At 34.6% G+C, this 22779-nt stretch overlaps 1 protein-coding gene across 4 annotated transcripts in view; it reads left to right on the plus strand.

Annotated features, from left to right (window-relative positions):
* The window catches only part of RIC1 (RIC1 homolog, RAB6A GEF complex partner 1), a 167890-nt gene that overhangs the window by 68629 nt on the left and 76482 nt on the right, over positions 1–22779 (plus strand). For 2 of the 4 annotated variants that reach the window (XM_033237263.1, XM_033237261.1), the window contains exon 3: positions 4120–4199. The exons of 1 other annotated variant lie outside the window; for it this stretch is intronic. In XM_033237263.1, the coding sequence (XP_033093154.1) occupies positions 4120–4199 (80 nt within the window). Of the gene's footprint in view, positions 1–4119; positions 4200–8228; positions 8308–22779 lie in introns of those variants that run through there. One more of the 4 variants, XM_033237264.1, reaches the window with a different exon arrangement.

The following is a 22779-nucleotide window of genomic DNA, read 5'->3' on the forward strand; positions in this document are numbered from 1 at the left end:
ATCTGATTGAGTTATGCATTGTTTTGATTGGTTGATTTTTCCTTATGTCTCATGTTTGTCTTACTCTTCGTCTTCTCAACTCTGGAAGTCTGCCAGACTTTGTCTTAGTGCCCCTTCTAAGTGCGCTGACCCAGAAATTCTCACAAGGCAGTAAGCTGGGTAAGAGTAGTAGGGTTCACTTCAGTTGTTTCTCATCTCTCAAGGATGACTGGCCTTCATTGCTTGATGCCAAAGTTTTGAAAACTATTTCATATATTTTGTCTGTTTTTTTTGTTGTTGTTGTTCTTGTTTCAGATGGGATTATAAATCAGCTTCAGCTTATTCCTTCTTAGTTGGTAGCAGAAGTCTGGCCTTTTTAAAAAACAAATTAGTACTCTGGTATAAAATAGTGTGTGGTTGTATTAGGAATAATTTTGATGAGTATTCATGTCAAAAGATCCTCATCGCGTATATTTGAGAGTGATTTATAGCTTTCATCATTTCCATTTAAATATATTCATATCTATGTATGTATAAAGTCCAGAAGATTATACCAAAAATGTTTATTAGCTTGGGGGTGGTATGATACGGGGTCACTGATTTTAGGTATTTTTAAATTGAAAACAAAATATCATTTACAGGCCAGCATGAAGAATTTAAAGTGCTAGCCTCTTATTTCAGAGTTATTTGAAGCCTCACATGACAATATGTTGGGATAAAAGATACATCTTTAAATCATCAAATTCTTATCTCTTAAATTAATATGGTAATCTTCCTGATGCATCATTCAGGTTATTGGAGCCAGATGCATATGTCTGTCCTTTCTTTCATAATTTAAAAAGTAAATCCTAAGGGAGAAATGCATTATGGTTTGAATTCTGGAGTATCTGGTGAATGCATATGTGACAGAATAATTGGATAATTATAGAGGAAGGTATTGGAATTGCTGCTTCCAGGTAAAGCATTAATTAAACATACTACTTCATTTGCCTCATGACAGTAGGATTTAAGTGCTTACTGTTTACAGGGAATTATAATTTATGGTACATGCCATACATCAATCACAATTTTTAAAATATATTTAATTTTGGGAAAGAGGGCAAAACTTGGCAAGTGCCCAAAACAAAGCAAAACACAAACATGCAATAATAATAACATCAACTATCACTACCTCCGGATTTCAGATTCTTCTTTCTAAAATGTAGAATTAGCTGAGGTAGTTTGTATGGTTTTTCAAACCTACCATTATTAGATTTACAGGAGAAAAATTATACATTAAAATTTAATATCCATACCTGACTGAATTTCTGATGCATTTGTTAATGTCCTTTTAAATTATTGTTTCTGGTTATTTCATTCTAAGTATATTTGTAGAGACAAATCTATTTTATCCTCTATTTAAGTAGTGATTTTTTTTATTTTTTTCCTTTATCCATATGTATCTATGATAACCTTTATCCCTGTAGATCTATGACCCTAATTCATGGATATACAAAAGAAAGGGATAAGAAGACTTGTCATTTAAATTGCCTACAGAAATTGTTTGACCCTTGTGATTAAAACTACAAAATCTAGTAGTAGTGTGCCTTAGAGAAAGAAAAAAAAAAACATATATATATAGATAGATAGATAGATATATTTAAAATATGATAACAGGTAAAAGAACTCCAAATTACTTAGAAACATTCGTTTTGGTGTATTTGTGTGTGTGTGTACATGTTTAAAGAAGGTATTAGGATTGTTGCCTACAGATTAAGCAATAGTTATATGCTTTATTTGCATTATTTTGGGGATGCGAAGAGAAGGCCCACTGTAACACTGCATAATGACAGATTTAGTATAACAACATTAAGATGCTACATTTTGGCCAGGTGCAATGGCTCATGGCTATAATCCTGGTACTTTAGGAGGCTGAATTAGGAAGATTGCTTGAGCCCAGTAGTTCAAGACCAACCTGAACAACATAGCAAGACCTCATCTCTAAAAATAATTTTAAAAATTAGCCAAGCTTGGTGGTGCACGTCTGTAGCCCCAGGTACGCAGAAGGCTGAGGCAGCAGAATCACTTGAGTCCAAAAGGTTGAGACTGCAGTGAGCCAAAATTGTACCACTTCACTTCAGCCTGGGCAGTATAGACCCTGTCTCTGAAAAACAACAACAACAAAAATAAAGCTACTTTTAAAGGATAATCCATTTACTATCAAACACTTTTTAAATTGTTCAAAGGCTGGACTGTTTATAAAATGTCAATAATAAATGTCTTAGGGATCTGGAAGTATATAGCATTTACTATTCCTACAAAGCCTTAGATATTTAGTAAAGAGGATTGATATATAGAATACCAAAATAGTAAATTGAGCCATTATTTGTCATTTCAGCTAGTGCACTGTGTTTATAAAATTTCTAAATGCTGGTGCAAAATGGTGCATATTCTCCCTGACATTGTAGTCGTCTAAGCACTTGTTAAGATGCTGAGTATATTATTAACATTTGATACTCTGAAATGTTGAACTTTTGGCCCTGAGTAACTAATATTTCAGACAGCATTTTTAGGTTAATGTTATCCATCTTAAGCACTAGATCATATTATTTTACTTTTCTAGCTCATATAAGATAATAGTAAAGTGTAAACATTTTGAATAGTCATTAACGTGTTTAGGGGCAGTATGTGTAAAACTTTTGTTATGATTTGATTTGAAGCCATTTTCCTTTTGCTTCCATATTCTCCATATTGCAGGAACATAAAATTGCACATAAAGAATTAGAAAGATGATCTTATCTGAAGAATTTTCACCCTTTTTGTTTTGTATCTTAACAGTGTTGAAACTCTAGTTTCAAATACATTATAAAATAGTAAAGTTAATAGTCAAAAAGAAAGCAAACCACCTGGCTTTGCTGAAGAAACTATTTTCTTGGTCATTCCTTTGAAAAATAGGAAGCCAGAATTAGAAAAATTTGAAACCTTGGATAATTTCTTTGGTTTTCTTTGGTTCTACTTAGAGTACATGTCCACCTCCCTCTAAAATGATAGGAATTCAGTATTACTGTAAAGTAGTTTGGGCAAAACGCTGCCACTTCATTCTGTTATGCCTAAAAATGTTTGGCTAGAAACAGCTAAATATAATATTTTATACTTACAGAAATGTAAAAGGGTTGTTTGAACTTCACAAATGTATGTCATGACACAGATGTATGTCATGATCATGTAACAGTACTGTTTTTAATACAATTTTTTTTTTTTTTTTTGAGACGAAGTCTTGCTCTGTGGCCCAGGCTGGAGTGCAGTGGTGCGATCTCAGCTCGCTGCAAGCTCCGCCTCCCGGGTTCACGGCATTCTCCAGCCTCAGCCTCCGGAGTAGCTGGGACTACAGGCGCCCGCCACCACGCCCGGCCAATTTTTTTTGTATTGTTTTAGTAGAGACAGGGTTTCACCATGTTCGCCACAATGGTCTCAATCTCCTGACCTCGTGAGCCGCCCTCCTCGGCCTCCCAAAGTGCTAGGATTACAGGTGTGAGCCACTGCGCCCGGCCTACAATTTGTTTTTAAAAAATAATTTGTTAACTTAGAAAAATGAACTAGCTGATATTCAAATTTTGGAAGTTAAAGGTTTGCTCTGTTTTATGTCTGTATCTTGGGCTATATTTTGTAGTAAATCAGAGACCAAAAGATTGATTTTGAAATATATAAATATGCTGTTCTGAAGTTAATATTGTGTAAACTTTGAGTAAGCATTTTGTCTTAAAGGTGTAATAAAGCCATAAAGTGGCATTATTGCTTTATAAACTTAGAGTAATAGTTTGCCATATTAGTGCAGAGTTCAAAAAGTACTATATATTTTGCAAAATAATGACTTATTATTGAATAATACAGTTATTTGAGAGTATTCGTGTCTAGAATATTTTATGAAGTACTGATTTCACTGACATATTTTGAAATATTTTCAAATCTGTAAAAACCCTTTTTTTCAACATGGGTTATATTAAACAAGTGACTTTTATTTGCATAATTAGACTATAATTCTCCAGGGGAAGGTACTGGAGAGTAAAATTTTTTTCAAAGTAAGACTTTATAAAATTAAAATTCACGGTTACAGTTATAGCCTTACTCTTTAATTCATGATTAATAAAATTTCTCTTTCAGACAGCAAATGGATACATCTTGTTTTTTCATATTACATCTACAAGAGGGGACAAGTACCTTTATGAACCAGTGTATCCCAAGTAAGTTTGTTGCCTTTCATTCTTTTAATATGTGATTCACAGGCTTTATGTTCAGAAAAACATTACAGTTTTGAGTCGTCTGTAGTGATTAGAATAAAACTAAGCCAGCATTTTCCAAATAGTGTTTCAAAAATTACCAGGTCTTTGAACTATCATGTCTTGAATAAAGAATTCTTTAAGTCTGGGAATCTTGATGATAAACTATATCAAGACTATTTTCTTGGGCATTCAGAATCACTGTTAATATACTCCAGGTCTAGCATTTCTCAGTCCTTATTAGGGAAGAACTATGAGATGGTGAGAGGAAGAGTTGAAATGTTGGTAAGTTACAAGTACTTTCGCATGTGCTTTTGTATATGCATAGAAAAAAAGAACCCCAGAGAGTTATTACCTCTTGATTTAAATTTGGGAAAAACATGGACTTTTGCCCTTTACACTGTGTAGTTATGTATGTTTTAAATTTTTTTCCTTATAGCAGGCCTTAATTGTTGAAATAAAAGAACATACAATTGTAAAGCATTCCATCTTTTTAAAAAAAAAGCAAGCCATAAAGCCAGGTAAAAATATAAGAGCATTTATCACATTTCTAGATGGTGGGAGACATCCAAAGTTTCATAGGTATGTAAGAAATTAAAGAGAAAGACAGATTTTATTGTGTGAAAAGTTTAAATTTTTGAATATTAACAGAAAAAAAGAGAAAAACATTAATAGTAAGTAACTTGGGAAAAATATTTGTAGTTAATAGGGCCAAGTCTTACTACCTTTATATAAAATAGATATATAAATTGCCAGTAAGCACACAGAGATTCCAGTAGATAAATAGGGAAAAGTAGTCTCATAAAAGGAAATACTGTAACTAACAAACTCAAGAGAAAGTATTTAGACCCAGTAGTAACCCAAATAAAATAAACATTAAATATAACCATTTTTTCAACCCACACATTTTAATATATTAAAATAGTTTTTAAAAATTGTTACTCACTGCTATCTGAGGTATAATAAAAGTTGTATTGCACACTTCTGATACACCAAGGTGTGATAATAGGGAGTTGATTAACAAGTTAACTGTGGTACGTCCTTCTCTTACGGTGATATGTAGTCATTATGTCTCAGAAAAATTTATAAACTTAAGAACCTGACCATATTATAATGCCAAGTGAAGAAACAAGTCATGCAAAATTATATATGTAATATGACCACAACTATATAAAACAAAACAACGAAAGTCATCTAAAGACAAAATCTAGAGCAATACAATACAAATATTTATAGTAATTGCTCCTGAATGTAGAACTGTAGTGATTCTTCTGCTTTTCAACTCTTAAATTTTCAACTAGTTAGATTTTCTTGATGGTATAGCCACTTGTTTTTGTAACAAATATAGTGCTAACTGAGGTATTCAGTTTTGGAAATCTTTAAAGTACAGACATTTTTTTGATGATGGGATTCAATTTAATTTGGTTATTTTTCAATAAAAATAGTGCAAAGAGTTTTGACACATAAATATACTGCAAAATGATAGGAACATCGTGATGTAGTTAGACATTTTAAATTCAGTTTTATGGATAAAACAAAATAAATGAATTTTTTTCATTCTAAGTGATAATTTTGTGATTCTTTTGAAGAACTGTTATAATCAATGACTAAAATTAGATTTCCTTGTGCATTTTGAACTATTATATTTGTTTTATTGCTTAATTTAGACATGTTCCTATAAATAAAAAGCAATAATCAGGAACAGCAATTTAACTTCATTAATTTATGTTCCTGTGGGCATGGTAGAGAAATAACTTCTCTTGAAACAGTGAAAATTCTATTTTCTTTATTTCAGTTCACTAATAGAATTACATGTTTATAGTGTTTTTGGAATGGTATTTTGAGACCCACTTTTTGTGTTCCAGAAAAGTTTTAAGAATCAGTTTGTTTCTTTTCTGATTCTGAAACTGCAAGAGACACCAGTTAACTAAGTAGTCCTGACAATGCATGAACTTTGCTGTGTTTGACTCTGTGTGTTAAGGCAGAGAACTAAATAAAAAAACATACTCTCTTTCTTAATTTGGGCATTCTTTTCCTAAATTGAAGGTTTTAGGTTTCAATGACTGGCCTCAATAAAATGTGCATTGCTTTAGAGCAGCTTGAATGATCGTTAAAGATACAGGCTTTGGTGTCAGATAGACCTGGAATTAAATGTTTGCTGTGCCACTTTTCAGCTATATGATTTCTTTCCAGTTATTTAATACCACCAAAATCTTTCCTCATCTGTAGAGTAGGATAACAGTAGTAATCATCTCATAAGATTAAATGAGATCATTCATATTTAATGCTTAAGTAAGCACCTAGCTTATGGGATAATTAATAAAGGACAACTGTTTTTATCAGTAATTTTTTTAACCAAGTGTTTACTCCATTTCTAAGCTTTTGAGTAATTTTTTAAATATATATATATATTTCTACTTGATATTTTACTTCTTTGCCAGAGTCTCAATTCTAGTAACTGCTACGTAAAATCTCTTATATGAAAATAGTTCTGCAGATTGAAGTCAGCCTGTTGTGTATTTGTGTGCTAGACTATTCTAGTTATGTTACTTTAGTAAGTTTCTTGGTTTTTCTGCAGAACTCATTTGTACAATGGGAATAAAAATAACTTCTTTAATTGTTAAGAGGATTTATGTGAATTCATATTCTTAAAACCTGAAAAATAGTGGTTATATAAGGTTTTGAGAAAAGTAAAGTTTGGTTTTGACAGTGGTATCTTCATTGTCATCTGTGCCATTATAAACCCTTGTGTAGTTTGAGACACTGTTTTGAGCACTTTTTAGTACTTATTTAATCTCTGTGGCAACCCTGTGAGGTAGTTAGGTATAACTATTATACAATTGCTGCATAGAGAGGCAAAGTAACTCACCCATAGTCACACGCTAATTAAGTTGCACAGCCAGGATTCAGACATAAGTGTTGCAGCTCTAAAGTCTGTGCTATTAATTAGTAATATACTGTCTCAACCCTGTTTATGCTCCATCCAGCTACTACTTTGGGGTTTATCTAGGAGTAGAGAATGGAAAAAAAAAAAGGAGAAATGATCTGGAGTGGTTTCTAATAGTCCTGAAGAATAGAGGCAGTGTAATTACTGAGGCCAGTGGTTAATTGTCCTCTTCTCACTTACTGACAGAAATTCTATTGTCTCTTGTTTCTCTTCTCTAAATCTTATGAATTTGTCACATGAGTTTTTCTAGAGTATCTTAACTTCCCTGTATTATGTGACAGCATCTTAGCCTCAGACTGCATATCCTTTTCCACAATGCTCCATCTGAGAACACAGGTCAGATGCCTCATGATCTTTCCTAGTTTCCACCTCTTGTTGTTTCTAGCATCCTTCCTATAGATGTTGGGAGTCAGTCTTCAACAATGGTGGCAGTCTTATTAAGTGACTCTGTACCTCAAAGATCATTTATTCTTTGATGAATGAATTTTCCATTTTAGAAATCTTAGATTCCATTGTATATTACAGTATCTCTTCATATTAGTTACACACACCAGTGGGCCAGACTAGTTGAAGGTTGTCTGGACATTTTATTTTATGGCTTGGAAATTTTAGTGAAATTAATGAAGGAAACTTCCAGGGATAATTAAGAAATAATTTGTGTTTAGCTTTAAAATGTGTTCATATGCTTATGTTTAAATAGAAGTTTAGTAGATCTTTAAATTGCACATCATATTTAATTTCAGCATAATGAAAATAATTTAAACAAATATGTCATCATAATGTATACTCTGTTGAGAGCAGAGATTTTTCCCCCCTTCTTCCTGTCTTTTCACTGCTACTACTACCCTCTTTTTTGTTAGAGACTAGCATTATTGAGGCTGTTTCTTAAAAAAAAAAAAAAAGTTTCTGTACTAAAATTCAGTACGTTTAATTATTATATAGTAAAGATACTGATCTTTTTCACTGAAGAAAAAAAAATCACTCCAAAATATAATCAAATCTCCTTCTCCTCTTCCCCCTCCACCCTCCCAACATAATTTCATCAGATGGTGATACTTCTAATGCCAGCTCATTACTAAATGAATTACTGCCAGCTGGAAAGGAAGAAGAGAAAAGCTACTTGAGGTTAGCAATTTTTAACTTCAACACAACTTGCCCCTTCTAAAATCCAGCTTCTTTGCAGAAGAAACCTACAGTAAGGGACAGAAGCATCTAAATCATACCAAATTTAGAGGCGACAAGAGTTCTGAATTAGTTACAGACTCATGAAAGTTTCCCTCAACACATGTTTATTTCTTTTTGTTAATATGTTCTGAGTGTTCGTTTTCTAGAGAGGAACTTTAGCCTCTTTTTCCCTGTATTTCTAATAATAAACCTTGTTCTACATTCAGTTTATAAACTTGACGAAGTATGTTAGTGATCTTAATGTTTTTTGTTCTGCTTGAGCCTCTGAAAACATCCCATGTATAGTTTGATTTCAGTGTGTTTTTATTCTGTAAATGTGCATGGGTGACCTTTCACTATTGAACTTTGCATATTACATGCATCCATTACTTCACATTATAGTTGCATGAGCACTTATTAATAGGATTGGTAACAGAGTTATTACATAAGTTCTGGATAGTGAAAACTACTCCCTTATTGGCCACACTTCCAAGGATGGCACCTGAGTCCAAAGAATGATAGGACTGGTAAAAAATCTGCCCAATTCAGAGAGCCCTGCATGTTGTTTCTGTCAGACTGGAGGCTGTCTCAATGTGTGATAATGTAAATGATAAGCACTTTTTGTTTTTTGGTGTTTTGTTTTGTTTTAGTTTGGTTCTTTAAAGAGTCTGGTGAAAGGGTACTACCTCTTTCAAAACTCTTCTGAAAATTATTTTCATCCATGTGTCTATCCATTTAAAAAGTAATGAATTTTGTCCGGCTCTACACATTATTGTAGATACTAGAGATCTAACAGTGGAAAAAAACAACAAAACAAAAAACCCTGCTGATAGAGCTTGTTATTCTTCTAGTAGAGGGTGATAAGTGAAATACATTATGAGTTAGGTGATCCACTCTATGGAGAAAAATAAAGCAGGGTAAGGGAATAGAGAGTGGGACATGACTTAAAATAGCAGTCGGTGTCTTCACTGAGAAGATGACATATAAAAGGATCTCAAAGATGATGAGGCAACAAAATATACATCTAGAGGAAGACCATTCTGGATTGGTGAGATTTAGCAGGTACGAAAATTCGTAAGAAGATACCGTGAATACATTTTAGGTCCTATAATAATTTATAGTTAGTAAGAAATGATGAATTTTTTATTAACTGTAAAAATGAAAATGCAGTTTGATTTTTAGGTAACTGAATCCTGGGAAAGTCAAGAGCCTTTTTTTTTCTTCCAGTAAATGGCACCACCATGTATTTGAGTTTATTCACTCTTCCTGCCCACTAACAGCAATAGCCAGTCTCTATCTAGTCCAGTATATTCTACCTTGTGTGTCATTTCTTTTCCCTCCTCGTAATTCCCAATGACAGTAGTTTGGTTTAGGTCTTGTCACTTTTCTCCTGGATTACTATTATATCATTTTTTTTGAGACAGAATCTCACTCTGTCGCCTGGGCTGGAGTGCAGTAGTGTGATCTTGGCTCCCTGCAACCTCCACCTTCCGGATTGAAGCCATTCTCACATCTCAATCCTGACTAGCTGGGACTACAGGCATGCGCCATCGTGCCTAGCTAATTTTTGTATTTTTACTAGAGATGGGGTTTCATCATGTTGGTCAGGATGGTCTTGAACTCCTGACCTCAAGTGATCTGCCTGCCTCGGCCTCCCAAAGTGCTGGGATTACAGGCGTGAGCCGCCGCACCGGGCCTATTACGTCTTCTTAATCTCAAATTCATGTCTAAACCTCACTCACCCCCTACCAAGCCAAACATGCTATTGCTTTGCTAAACTTTATTACAATTACCATCATCTTTTGTATAGTTGTATGAGGTAGAAAACCTTGAATTCTTTATTTCTTCCTCTGGATTGTTTCTTCATTTTCCGTATTTGTTCAATCATCAAATTTTATTGATTGATTATAGTTTTCCAGTGCCTCTGGAATTCATTTAACTCTACTTTACTCTCATTAGTCTTTTTAGGGGCCCTCATGTCCTCCTCCTTGTCTATTAAAAAAGCTTATTCCCTAACTCATTTCTCTTCCCCTAGTCTCTTTCGCCTGCATAATGAAGTTTATCATTTGCATTGATAACATTTTTTTTTTTTCCAAAACAAAGTCCAAGCTCTCTGGCCTGGCATTTAGAACCTACTTTCTCCTTATCGTGAACACATCGAACCCACAATTCCTATTTAATGCCTTGGTTCCTTTGTTATTTGCTGTATTCAGTGTGACTCCCCTGCTATCTTTTTTTATGTAAGAAATTTATCTGACTTGGTTTTCAAGCTCAGGTCAGACATCTGTTGTACTCTATAAACCTGCCCTCAACTCTCCTATATCCTCCCCTGTACCCAATAAATAACTGATCTGGCATGTGCGTTCCCATAGTACGTTTTAAAAATTTACACTATTTCTTGAATACCTTCTTATTTAAAAAAGAAAATCCAACGAGAGATCTATAAAGATAAAAAGTAAAAAAAAGTGAACTTTGCTTTTTTAGATTCTAATCTCATTTCACTCTCCAGTTGTCATATATCTCTTGAGTAAATAAATACCTAGGAATAGAATTGCTGGGCCATATCAAGTGTCTAGTAATTTTAGATTGGATGTTAAATATTGTATTACATTATCCATTGTCTGATTTTTGTCCTTTAAAGAGTATTGAAGGTTGTTTTGGGTGGCAGTTAAGCTACTTGGAGATCTTACTGATCTTTTGAGGCTTTTTGTATGTTTTTTAGGATGGATTTAACTGTTAAGCTAGCTTAGCCGTTCTGAAATCGCCACTGAATGTCCTGGGTCTTTAACAAGGTCTCTCCATTCTGGCTAGTCAACTCTGAAATGTCTCCCAGTCCTATATGAACTGGGTAGCCAAAAACCCTAGCAGTCATTCTTTGCCTGTATTTATGGAGTGTCACTGTATATTTGCATAGTATTCAGTAAGACTTAGGGGAAACTCCTGCAGATTTCTAGAGCTTTTCTCTGTGTGTCTCCCACATCACTGGTGCTCTACTTCACAAATAGCTGCTTCTGCCTCTCTGAACTTTAATCTTTTTCTCCTAAACTTAACAAGGCTGCCATACTATGCTTGGGTTCTCTCTCCCTACATGAAGGACAAAATCTTAAGAGGTTAGAAGGTGACATCTGCCAGAAAACCTGTTTTTCTTCCCTCATGATATCGGTCCTGTGCTGCCTGCTGTCTCATGTCTGAATATGGTTGGTTGATCTGTTTTGTCCAGTTCTCTTGTTTCTGGGCACTAGTTTGGTACCAGGTACTCTATTAGTAGAATAATAAAATGACCATCTTTGTGTCCATCAGTCAGTTTGAACAATTTTCAGTCTTTTTTCACTGGAGTATATTTAAGCACATCCAAGATACCATTATTTCATTTCATCCAGAAATATTTTTTATTATTGTGAACATTCCAGTACACAATGGTGAATGCAAATGATGAAATATGAGGCCTGGAGTTTTGGGAAAAGAAATCGTTCTGAGCCTTTCCAGAATTACGGTTGGAAAACTAAAGCCTCTTAGTCCCAGAATTTACATAGGACTGCCAGAACTTTCTAGATCAAGCCTTGCACATTTCGGAATCATCTCAAATGGGATTCATCCTCATTTATTGTATGCCTACTATCTGTAAAACACTTGCTATACACTGCTACTGAAGATGCTAATGAATAATTGTTTAAAGTTAATGGCAATATAAAATAACAGATTGCCAGGTGAATATCTTGAAAAGTCATAATAGTATTTCAGGGTAAAGTGATTAGTTGTCAAGGGAAGTTTTGTAAATAAGGGGACTTGAGTTCTATACTTGGGAGAAAAGTCAGGACTTAGGTAAGTTATATTGCAAGGAAAAACACTGTAATTAATTGCGTTCTTGAAGTTTCTGTTCCCCTACACCCCAAATCTGTTAGGTTATTTGCCACATTATTCTTTTCTTTAACTGGCACTTAAAGCATTTGTTATCTCCTGCACAAAAGAATCTGCTCAAAGAAATGGCTATTGAATTTAATTGTGAGTCAGTTTTCTGCATCACCTGATCTAACCCTCCAAAGCATACTTGACATGCTTTAAAAGCAGTCTTCTTTTAAGACTTTTATGTAGTTTTTATGCTACACTTGTGGGTATTGTGGTTTGATTTTTGTTTTTTACCAATTTGATGAGAAATTACTCCCCCCTCAATGTCCTGGGAAGTTTGACTAGTGGTTGACCCATCCCATAGAAACATTTTATGTTTTTCATGGCCCTTTAAGGACCACTCATTAACCTGAATGCCTTATCATTCATTGGAATAGAAAACTGGGAGGGTTTACTTTTAATTATAAAAGTCAGTGTATGTCAAATACATTAATAAAAGAAAACTGGCTTAGCTTCATTTTTCCTACTTTCTTATTTTTCTTAGACTTGCTATTACTACCTCAAATAAACATCCAGTTTAGAGATGTGGAAAAAAATACGGCAATTGGAATCAGGGAGGCCCAGGTTCTAGTTCAGATTCTACTTTTTCCCAAGACTTTGGAAAAGCCACTTTCTAAAGTTGCTTTCTGTGCTGTGTGTCTATAAAATGAGAAAAATAAGTTATTATTAGATTCTTAATAAGTTGCAACTGGTATTGTTGCCGAGGTTGCCTTTTGAATTATGTAAATATAATCTGCCTCCATTGCATGTTTAAGACAATTTATATGTGTTTAGAAAAGAAGGGAATTCTAGTTCATTAACTGCGAGGTTTTAGAGTGAACTAGAATTTGAAGAATGACAAAACTTTAAGAGGTTGCCAAAAAATACAGGTGTACTTGTTCAAAAGCAAGTCTCAGATTGAGTCATACATCAAATGTAAGCAATAACAGACTTGACTCCTCTGGGGAATTTCGGCAGAGTATTCATTTATACAATACTTGAAAATTCCAAGTATTTACAAAGGTAGCTTATTTAATATAGTGTGAAACTCATTACATCATATCCTTGAATAATGTCATAATATTGATGAGGGAAAAAAATTGATCCCTGGCCAGGGCCACTGTCAATCTGGAATTTTCATATTCTCCCTGTGTCTGTGTAGTACTGTGGTTTCCTCCCACATCTCAAAGATGTACACTTTAGGTGAATCGGCGTCTGCATGGCCCCAGTCTGAGTGAGTGTGGGGTATGTGTGTGAGTGCGCCCTCCAGTGGAATGACATCTGTTTCAAGGTGGGCTTCAGTTTTGGCCCCGAGCTGCTGGAATGGGCCATAGCCACCTGTAATTCTGAACCGGAATTAATGCGTAAATGTTTTTATTCATCTTTCTTAAATGTATGTATAGCTTACATTTATGTCAATGTCTTTTTTTTTTCAAAAAACTGTTTGTATATTGCATATATAAATAAAATATAAAAGTAACATTTTATAAAACTTTCTAGAGAGACAGATTCCACACAAGTGGTAAGGGCATCCTCGTGTCTCTAGATTTGTTCTGTTTCATAAATTGGATTTTAATGAATCCTATGTAAATCAATTTTTGTAAATAAAGTGTAATTGTTGGATTTTTCACATCTTAGATTTTTGCAATTTTATCAGATTTACAACACTTTCTGATATCTGTTCACTCTGATTCTGAAACTAAATTATATTATTGGATTTCATATACAGTATTAAAATAGGTGGCAGTTTACCAAGATTAAACTTTAAAGCATATTTGAAAGTTGTCCATCTATAAATAAGACAATTGTCTACAGAATTAGCTTTATATAGCCAGTAATGTGTAAACCTCTTGGCTTTAAGTACTACAACAACTTAGAATGCTTTAAGAAAACTGTCACACGATCTGAAACTGCGTTAAAAAAATTCCTTTTTTTTTTTTTTTTTTCTTTTACTGGTTTCTTGTCTCTCAGGGCCACAGTTCTCATGGGCTTCCCCCACCCTACCCCACCAAGTTTCCTTCGTTGACATTTCTGTTCTTTCCTTGAAAAATTCTGCCATGGCTTGTGGGGAGACCACCTTATTAACCAATACGGAACTGGGAATGACTGACAATTCTTAGCTAGTTCTATAAATTTTGTTAGTTTGTTTTTCTTAGCCCCAGTTAATCTCAAATAGATAGAAATTTAGAACATTATTGAGGGGATTATAATGGGATTAATCCCTTTTGCCTCTCCCGTAATGTATTCAGCTGTTTCATTTCTTTTTGTTCATATGCGATTTTGTGTTTTCAAAGTAAAAAATCAGAATATTTATTTAGCGTTTACTTTGGCTTAAAAATATTCAATTTATTAAAGCTTCAAAATAATAACTGTAGTTCAGACTTTTAAGTTCCATCTACAAATCTTAAAAATCTATTTGTAAATCCAGCAAATTTGAACACTTTTAGAGGGGAATCTTACAAATTAAATTATCTTATGTGTATTAATGTATATTTATAAATATGCCTTATAAATATATAATAAACTATATATTTTGTTTATTTTTAAAACACTTGAGTTGTCTAGCAAGCTTTGTACCATTTTATGAGCAGGTATTTCTGCCAAAGCATGATATATGCATTGTGTAAACACCTTCATTCTACACAATTGCAAACTAAAAACAAAGCTTATGGAAAAATCGTTGGAACGGATCACTTAAGACTTCCTATAACTTTGAACTAGAGGAGCCACAAATAATAATCTTAATAAAAGTTAGAAGATACTAAGTTTTTTCTTTTCCATGTAGTTTCACAAAGGCAAGTTACAAATTTTTTTTTTTTTCAAATAAGTTTAATTTCCTACTACTTCCCTACTCTTCACATTCTTTTCCCCAGTTAGCCTACCTAACTTTTAGTTCAGATTCTTCTCAGAATCATATGGTCAAAGTCTGGTGTTTAATTTCCCTTCATGTTTCTTCTCAAAATTTATCAAAACTACCACTGTGACTTAAATTGGCTGCATTCTATTTCATTAGGGCAAGTAAACAATAACTTGTCATACTCCATCTGTGGTATAACTATGGTATGGTTGGCTCTTCTGTTTGAGACCTATAGAAAAGTTCTGAATGTTTTTATTCTTTTCATGAGTGGATATGTACATAGCACTCCTGATGGAGATATTTATCCTTTTTATGGGCATCTGTATTTAATCCTTTGCAGTATATTGATTTAAATGCAAAGTGTTTGGGCGGGGTGAGGTGGCTCATGCCTGTAACCTTAGCACTTTGGGAGGCCCGAGGCAGGTGGATCACTTGAGGTCAGGAGTTCAAGACCAGCCTGGCCAACATGGCAGAACCCCGTCTCTACTAAAAATACAAAAATTAGCCAGTGTGGTAATCCCGGCTCCTCAGGAGGCTGAAGCAAACTGCTTGAACCGGGAGGTGGACATTTCAGTGCACCGAGATTGCGCCACTGCACTCCAGCCTGGGTTACAGAGCAAGACTCCATTTAAAAAAAAAAGTTCAGTTACATTTTCTCTTGAAAATTCAGGGGTTTTTTTTGTATCCATCTTCCTTACCTTGTATACTTTAACTTAACTTTTGCTCTGTATAATTCGTACCATAATATTGGTGTGAATATGGTAGGTAATGCATGTCAAATCTGTTATCTGTTTTTGCACACAATCTATGCTTTTCGTGAGAAAACCAAGGTAATTAAAATATTGAAGCTGCTTAGTTTCTTAAGCACATGACTGGAATCAAAAGTACACTGAGTAACTATTAACATTTAATACACTCAAAATGTCAGAAAACACAGGCGCATACATCCCACTTATACAGGGATCCACGTATTAAGCATCATCAATTACCTGGAATAGCTAAGATTCAGGAAATAAGGCCTCAAAGGGGACACTGAGCAGCCAAAATGGATATATTCATCCCATTGATGAGGTGTTCCTCATCTTTTACTCATTCAAGACATTTGTTTGGGGCTATATACAAGGCAATAGTGTGAATTAGAGTTGATTTTTTCCCAGTGTGAAGCTCATAGTTTATTAAGGGGACAAAAGCTAAATTCAGATAATATCAAATACACTGTAAAAGTGACGTGTACTATAAAGGAGCTACAGATAAAGAGCTTTTGGGAGGCAGTTGAGAAGGGGAACATACTTTCAGTGTATTGTATTGTAAAGAGAGTAGCATCTGAACTGAGTCATGAGGTATATTAGTCTATTCTCACACTGGTATAAATAAACGCCTAAGACTGGGTAATTTATAAAGAAAAAAGGTTTAATTGATTCACGATTCTGCAGACTGCACAGGAAGAATGGCTGGGGAGGCCTCAGGAAACTTCTAGTCATGACAGGAGAAGGGGAAGCAGGCACCTCTTACATGGCCAGAGCAGGAAGCTGGGGAGAGGTGCTGCACACTTTTGTTTTTTTGTTTGTTTTTGTTTATTTGAGACAGAGTCTCGCTCTGTTGCCAGGTTGGAGTGCAGTGGCACCATCTTGGCTCACTGCAAGCTCCGCCTCCCAGGTTCAAGCAATTCTCCTGCCTCAGCCTCCCGAGTAGCTGGGACTACAGGCACACACCGCCTTGCCCAGCTAATTTTTTTTTTTGTATTTTAGTGGAGACGGACTTTCACCATGTTGCCCAGGCTGGTCTCGACCTCCTGAGCTCAGGCAGTCCACCCACCTCGGCCTCGCAAAGTGCTAGGATTACAGGCGTGAGCCACTGCATGCAGCTGTGCTACACCCTTTTAAACAACTAGATCTCATGATAACTATCACAAGAACAGCACCAAAGGAGAAATCACCCTCATGATCCAGTCACCTCCCACCAGGCCCCACCTCCAACATTGGGGATTACAATTTGACATAAGATTTGCACAGGGACACAGACCCAAACCATATAATTCCACCCTTGTCCCGTCCCCAAATCTCACGTCTTTCTCACATTTAAAATACAATCATACCTTCACAAGAGTTCCCCCAAAGTCTGAACCCGTTCCAGCATTAATCAAAAGTCCGAAGTCTCATGTGAGACAAAACTAGTCCCTTCTGCCTATGAGCCTGTAAAATCAAAAAAACAAGTTAATAACTTCCAAGATACAATGGGAATGTAGACATTGGGTAACACTCCTGTTCCAAAAGGGAGAAATCGGCCAAAAGAAAGGGGCTGTAAGCCCCGTGCAGATCTGAAATGCAGCAGGGCAGTCATTAAATCTTAAAGCTCCAAAATAACCTCTTTTGACTCCATGTCTTATGTAGCATTAAGTACATTTACAATGTTTTGTACAACTATCACAATTATCTAGTTCCAGAACTTTTACATCACTCCGAGCAGAAACCATGGATTCATTAAGAAGTCATTCCCTGTTCTCTACTGCTCCCAACCCCTAGAACCATACATTTGTTTCCTGTCTCTCTCTGGATTTACCTATTCAGGATACACTGTATAAATAGAATAATACAGCATGTACCTTTTGTGTCTTATTTAATTTCTGAATACTTGTATAAATGGAATCACACACTGTGTACTTTTTGTGTCTTAATGTAATGTTTTCAAGGTTAATTCATGTTTTAGCATGTATCAGTACGTCATTTCTTTTATGGCTGAATAATGTTTTGTTATGTGGATTTACCACAGGGTGTTTATCCATTAATCAGGTGATGGACATTGAGGTTTTTTTCACTTTTTGACTATTGTGAACAGTCCTGCTGTGACTAGGAGTGTTCATAGCAATTGTTCATGTACAATTCGTATTTAAACACCTGTTTTCAATTCTTTTTGGGTATATACCGGGAAGTAGAATTGCTAGGTTATATGGTAATTCTGTGTTAAACTTTTTGAAAAACTGCCAGACTATTTTCCCACAAGTCATTCATGATGGTTCTGGTTTCTCCACATCCTCATCAACACTTGTTATTTTCTGTTTTTTTATTATATTAGGGTCATCCCAGTGAATGTGAAATAGTATCTCATTATGGTTTTCATTTGTATTTCGCTAATGATTAATGACATTGAGCATACTTTCATTTGCTCTTTGGCCATTTGTGTATCTTCTCTAGATAAATATCTATTCAAGTCTTCTTCCCACTTTTTTTTTTCTTTTTTTTTTTAGAGAAAGATTCTTGCTCTGTCATCCAGGCAGTGGCACAATCATAGCTCACTGCATCCTTGATTTCCTGGCCTCAAGCAATCCTCTCACCTGAGTCTCCAGAGTAGCTGGGACTACAGGCATGCACCACTACACCTGGCTAATTTTTAAATTTTTTGTAAAGATGAGATCTCACTATGTTGCTCAAGCTAGTCTTAAACTCCTGGGTTCAAGCAATTCTCCTGTCTTGGGCCCCCAAAGTGCTAGAATAACAAGTATGAGCCACCGTGCCCCACCTCTCCCTTCTTTTTAATTGGGTTGTTTATCTTTGTCTGAGTTGTAAGTCGTCTTTATATATTCTGGATACTAGATCCTTCTAAGATACATGATTTTCATATTTTTTTTTCTCATTCTCCGGGCTTTTTACTTTCTTGGTAGTATATTTTGCACAAAAAAGTTTAATCTTGATGACGTCCAATTTATATATATATATATATATAATTCCTTATAGTTTTCTGATATCTAGAAAACAGTTGCCAAATGAAAGGCCATGACAATTTACCCGTATATTTTCTTCTATTTTGTAAGAATAGTTTCAGCTCTTATATTTAGAGTTTTGATTCATTTTGAATTATTTTTTACTTATGGTGTGAGATAAGGATCCAACTTAATTATTTCGTAAATGGCTATTCAGTTGTCTTAGTACCATTTGTTAGAGAGAATGTTGTTTCCCCTGTTGAGTGCACTTGGCACCCTTGCCAATAATCAATTGACCGTAGGTGTATACGTTTTTTATTAGGCTCTTAATTCTATTCCGTTGATCTTTATGTCTGCCCTTGTATCATTACCAAACTGTGTTGGATATTGTAGCTTTGCAGTAAGTTTTGCGATCAGGAAATGTGAGTTCTCCAACTTTGTTCTTCTTTTCAAGATTATTTTGGCTCTTCAGGGTTCCTTGCCTTTCCATATGAATTTTAGGATCAGCTTTCCCATTTCTTTTTTTTTTTTTTTTAAAAAGAACATTGGGATTTTGGTAGAAATTGCATTTAATCTATACCCATAACAATATTAAATATTCCATTCATGAACAAAATATACCTTTCCAATTTCTTAGTTCTCCCTTAATTTATTTACGCATACAACTCTTACTCATCCTTGGGTCAGTTTATTCCCAAGTATTTTATTCTTTTTGATGCTATTGTAAATGGAGTTGTTTTCTGAAATTTTTGTTGCTAGTGTAGAGAAATATATATGATTTTTGTGTTGATCATATACTGCAACTTTGATAAATATTAGCTCTAATAACTCTTCTGTGGATTCTTTAGAATTTTCTATATATACTGTACTATTATGACATCTTTGAATAAAGAGAGTCCCATTTTTTCCGTTTGTGTTGGATGACTTTTCTTTTTCTTACCTGATTGCTGTCTAGAATGCCCAGTATTATGTTGACTGGAAGTAGTCAGAGCAGCATTCTTGTCTCATGCCTGATCATAGAGGGAAAACTTTCAGTCAGTAAACAGTCATTTACTGTTGAGTAAGATGTTAGCTGTGCACTTTTTCATATATGTCCTTTATCATTTTGAAAAAGCTCCCTTCCTTTCCTAGTTTGTTGAGTGTTTTTATCTTAAAAGATTATTACTATTTTTTCAGATGTTTTTTCTGCATGAATTGAAATCATTCTGGGATTTTTCCCCTTTATTCTATTAATGTGATTACATTGTATTACATTGATTTTCATGTGTTGAACCACCATTGTATTCTTGGGCTAAGCCCACTTGGTCATGGTGGATAATCCTTTTAATATGCTACTGGATCCAGTCTAGTAATATTTTGTTGAGGATTTTTTTTTCCATCTATGTTTATAAGGTATATTGAGCCATGGTTTCCTTTTCTTGCAGTGTCTTTGTCTGACTTTGGTATCGGGGTAATGCCGGCCTCATAGAATGAATTAGAAGTCCAGGGATGGTGGCTCACGCCTATAATCCCAGCATTTTGGGAGGCCAAGGTGGGCAGATCACGAGGTCAGGAGAGCTAGACCATCCTGACCAACATGGCGAAACTCCATCTAAAAATAAAAAAATTAACTGGTCGTGGTGGGCACGTGCCTGTAATCCCAGGTACTCGGGAGGCTGAGGCAGGACAATTGCTTCAACCAGGGAGTCAGAGGTTGCAGTGAACTGAGATTGCGCCACTGCACTCCAGCCTGGTGACAGAGCAAGACTCTGTCTAAAAAGAAAAAAAAAAGAAGAAGGAATGAATTAGAAAGTGTTCCCTCTTCTTACCTGTTTTTTTTTTTTTTTTTTAATAACATCTTGAGAAGGATGAATGTTCATTCTTATTTAAATATTGTATAAGTCACTAAGCCACCTGGTTTTGGGCTCTTCTTTATTGGGAGGTTTTTGATTACTGACTCAATTTTGTTACTTGTTACAGGTCTATTCATATGTTTTATTTCCTCTTGAGTCAGTTGGGAAATTTGTGTGTTTCTAGGAATTTGTCCATTTAATATAGGTTATCTAACTTGTTAGCATTCAGTTGTTTACAGTATTCTCTTATAAGCCATACTGTTTTTTTGTATGGTCAGTAATAATATTCTCACTTTCATTTCAGACTTTTAGAGTCTTCTCTCTTTTTCCTTAGGTTTTTCAATTGTATTGATGTTTTCAAACAACCAACTCTTTATTTAATTGATTTTTCTCTATTATTTTTCTATTCTCAATTTCATGTACAGCCACTCTAATTTTTATCACCTCCATCCTTCTGCCAGCTCTTTTACTAGTTCCATAAGGTATAAAGTTAGGTTATTGATTTGAAATCTTTTTTTTAATGTAGGCATTTTAGCTATAAATTTCCCTCGGAGGACTTCATTCACTGTATCCCATAATGTTGCATTTGTATTTTCATTAGTTTCAGAGTATTTCCTAATTTCCCTTTTGGTTCTTCTTTGAGTCATTGATTGTTTTAGAGTGTATTTTGGATTTCCACATATTTGTGATTTTTCTAGTTTTACTGATTTTTAGTTATATTCCATTTGGTTAGAGAAGATACTTTATATGCTTTCAGTCTTTTAAAATTTATTAAGACTTTTGTGTGGTTTAATACCCATCCTGTCTTGGAGAATGTTCCATGTGCATTTGAGAATAATATGTATTCTGCTGTTGGGTGGCATATTCAGTATGTGTCTTAGGTCTAAGTGGTTTATATAGTGTTACTTAAATTCTCTATTTCCTTATTTTCTGCCCAGTTCTATCCATTATTGAAAGTGGGGTATTGAAGTCTCTAACATTATTACAGATCTATTTCCCCCTTCAGTTTTGTGTTCTTTCTTCATGTATTAATATTTTGTGGCTCTGATGTTATATTTGTATCTATTTATAGGTGTGGTATCTTCTTGCTAGATTGACTGTTTTATCATTATAAAAATCCTTCTAAAAATCCTTCTTTGTCTCTTGTGATAGTTCTTAAAGTCTTTTGGGTTTTTTGTTTGTTTGTGTATTTGTTTGTTTCTGATTTTACCATAGCCACCCTGTCTTGGTTACTATTTGCATGGAATATATTTTTCCTTCCTTCCACTTTCAGCTTGTTTCCTTGAATCTAAAGTAATTCTCTTGTAGACAACTTATAAATGGACTCATTTGGTTTCTTTGAATCCATTCTGACAATGCTTGCCTTTTAATGAATGCATTTAATCCATTTACATTTAAAGTACTTACTGATAAAGAAGGATTTCTGCCATTTTGCTATTTGTTTTCTATTATGTCTGTATCTTTTTTGTTCCTGGGTTCCTCCACTACTGCCTTTTTGTTGTTGTTGTTGTTGGTTTGATTTTTTTGCATTGTACCATTTTGACTCCTTTCTTATTTCCTTTTTTGTACATGTTTTCGTTATTAATGGTTACCTTGGGGATTAAATTAACATCTTGCATGTACAACAGCCTAGTTTGAAGTAATACCAACTTAGCTTCAATAATATCTCAAAACTATGTTCCTGTACATCTCCCTCCCTCCCTTTTTATGTTGTTGTTATCACAAATTACATCTTTATACATTGTGTGACTGTTAACATAGATGTATAATTGCTCTTTTATGCACTTGTCTTTTGAGTCATATAGGGGGAAAAAGGCAGATTTCTGAAACAAAAATATAATACTGCTGGCTTTTATATTTACCTGTGTAATTACTTTTATCAGTGTTCTTTATTTTCTCACATGGCTTTGAGTTATTGCCTCTTGTCTTTTCAGGCTGAAGAACTTCCTTTAGCATTTCTTGTAGGTCAGGTCTACTTGTGACAAATTCCCTCAACTTTTTGTTTATCTGGAAATTCAGTAATTTCTTTTTTGTTTTTGAAGGATATTTTTTCTAGATATTTCAGCACTTGAAATATGTCATCCCACTGTTTTCTGGCCTCCATGGTTTCCTATGAAAAGTTGGCTGTCAGTCTTACTTGGGATCTCTTGTATGTGAAGAGT

This window comes from Trachypithecus francoisi, unplaced genomic scaffold (genome assembly GCF_009764315.1).
Source record: "Trachypithecus francoisi isolate TF-2019V2 unplaced genomic scaffold, Tfra_2.0 Lachesis_group16, whole genome shotgun sequence".
Lineage (NCBI taxonomy): Eukaryota > Metazoa > Chordata > Mammalia > Primates > Cercopithecidae > Trachypithecus > Trachypithecus francoisi.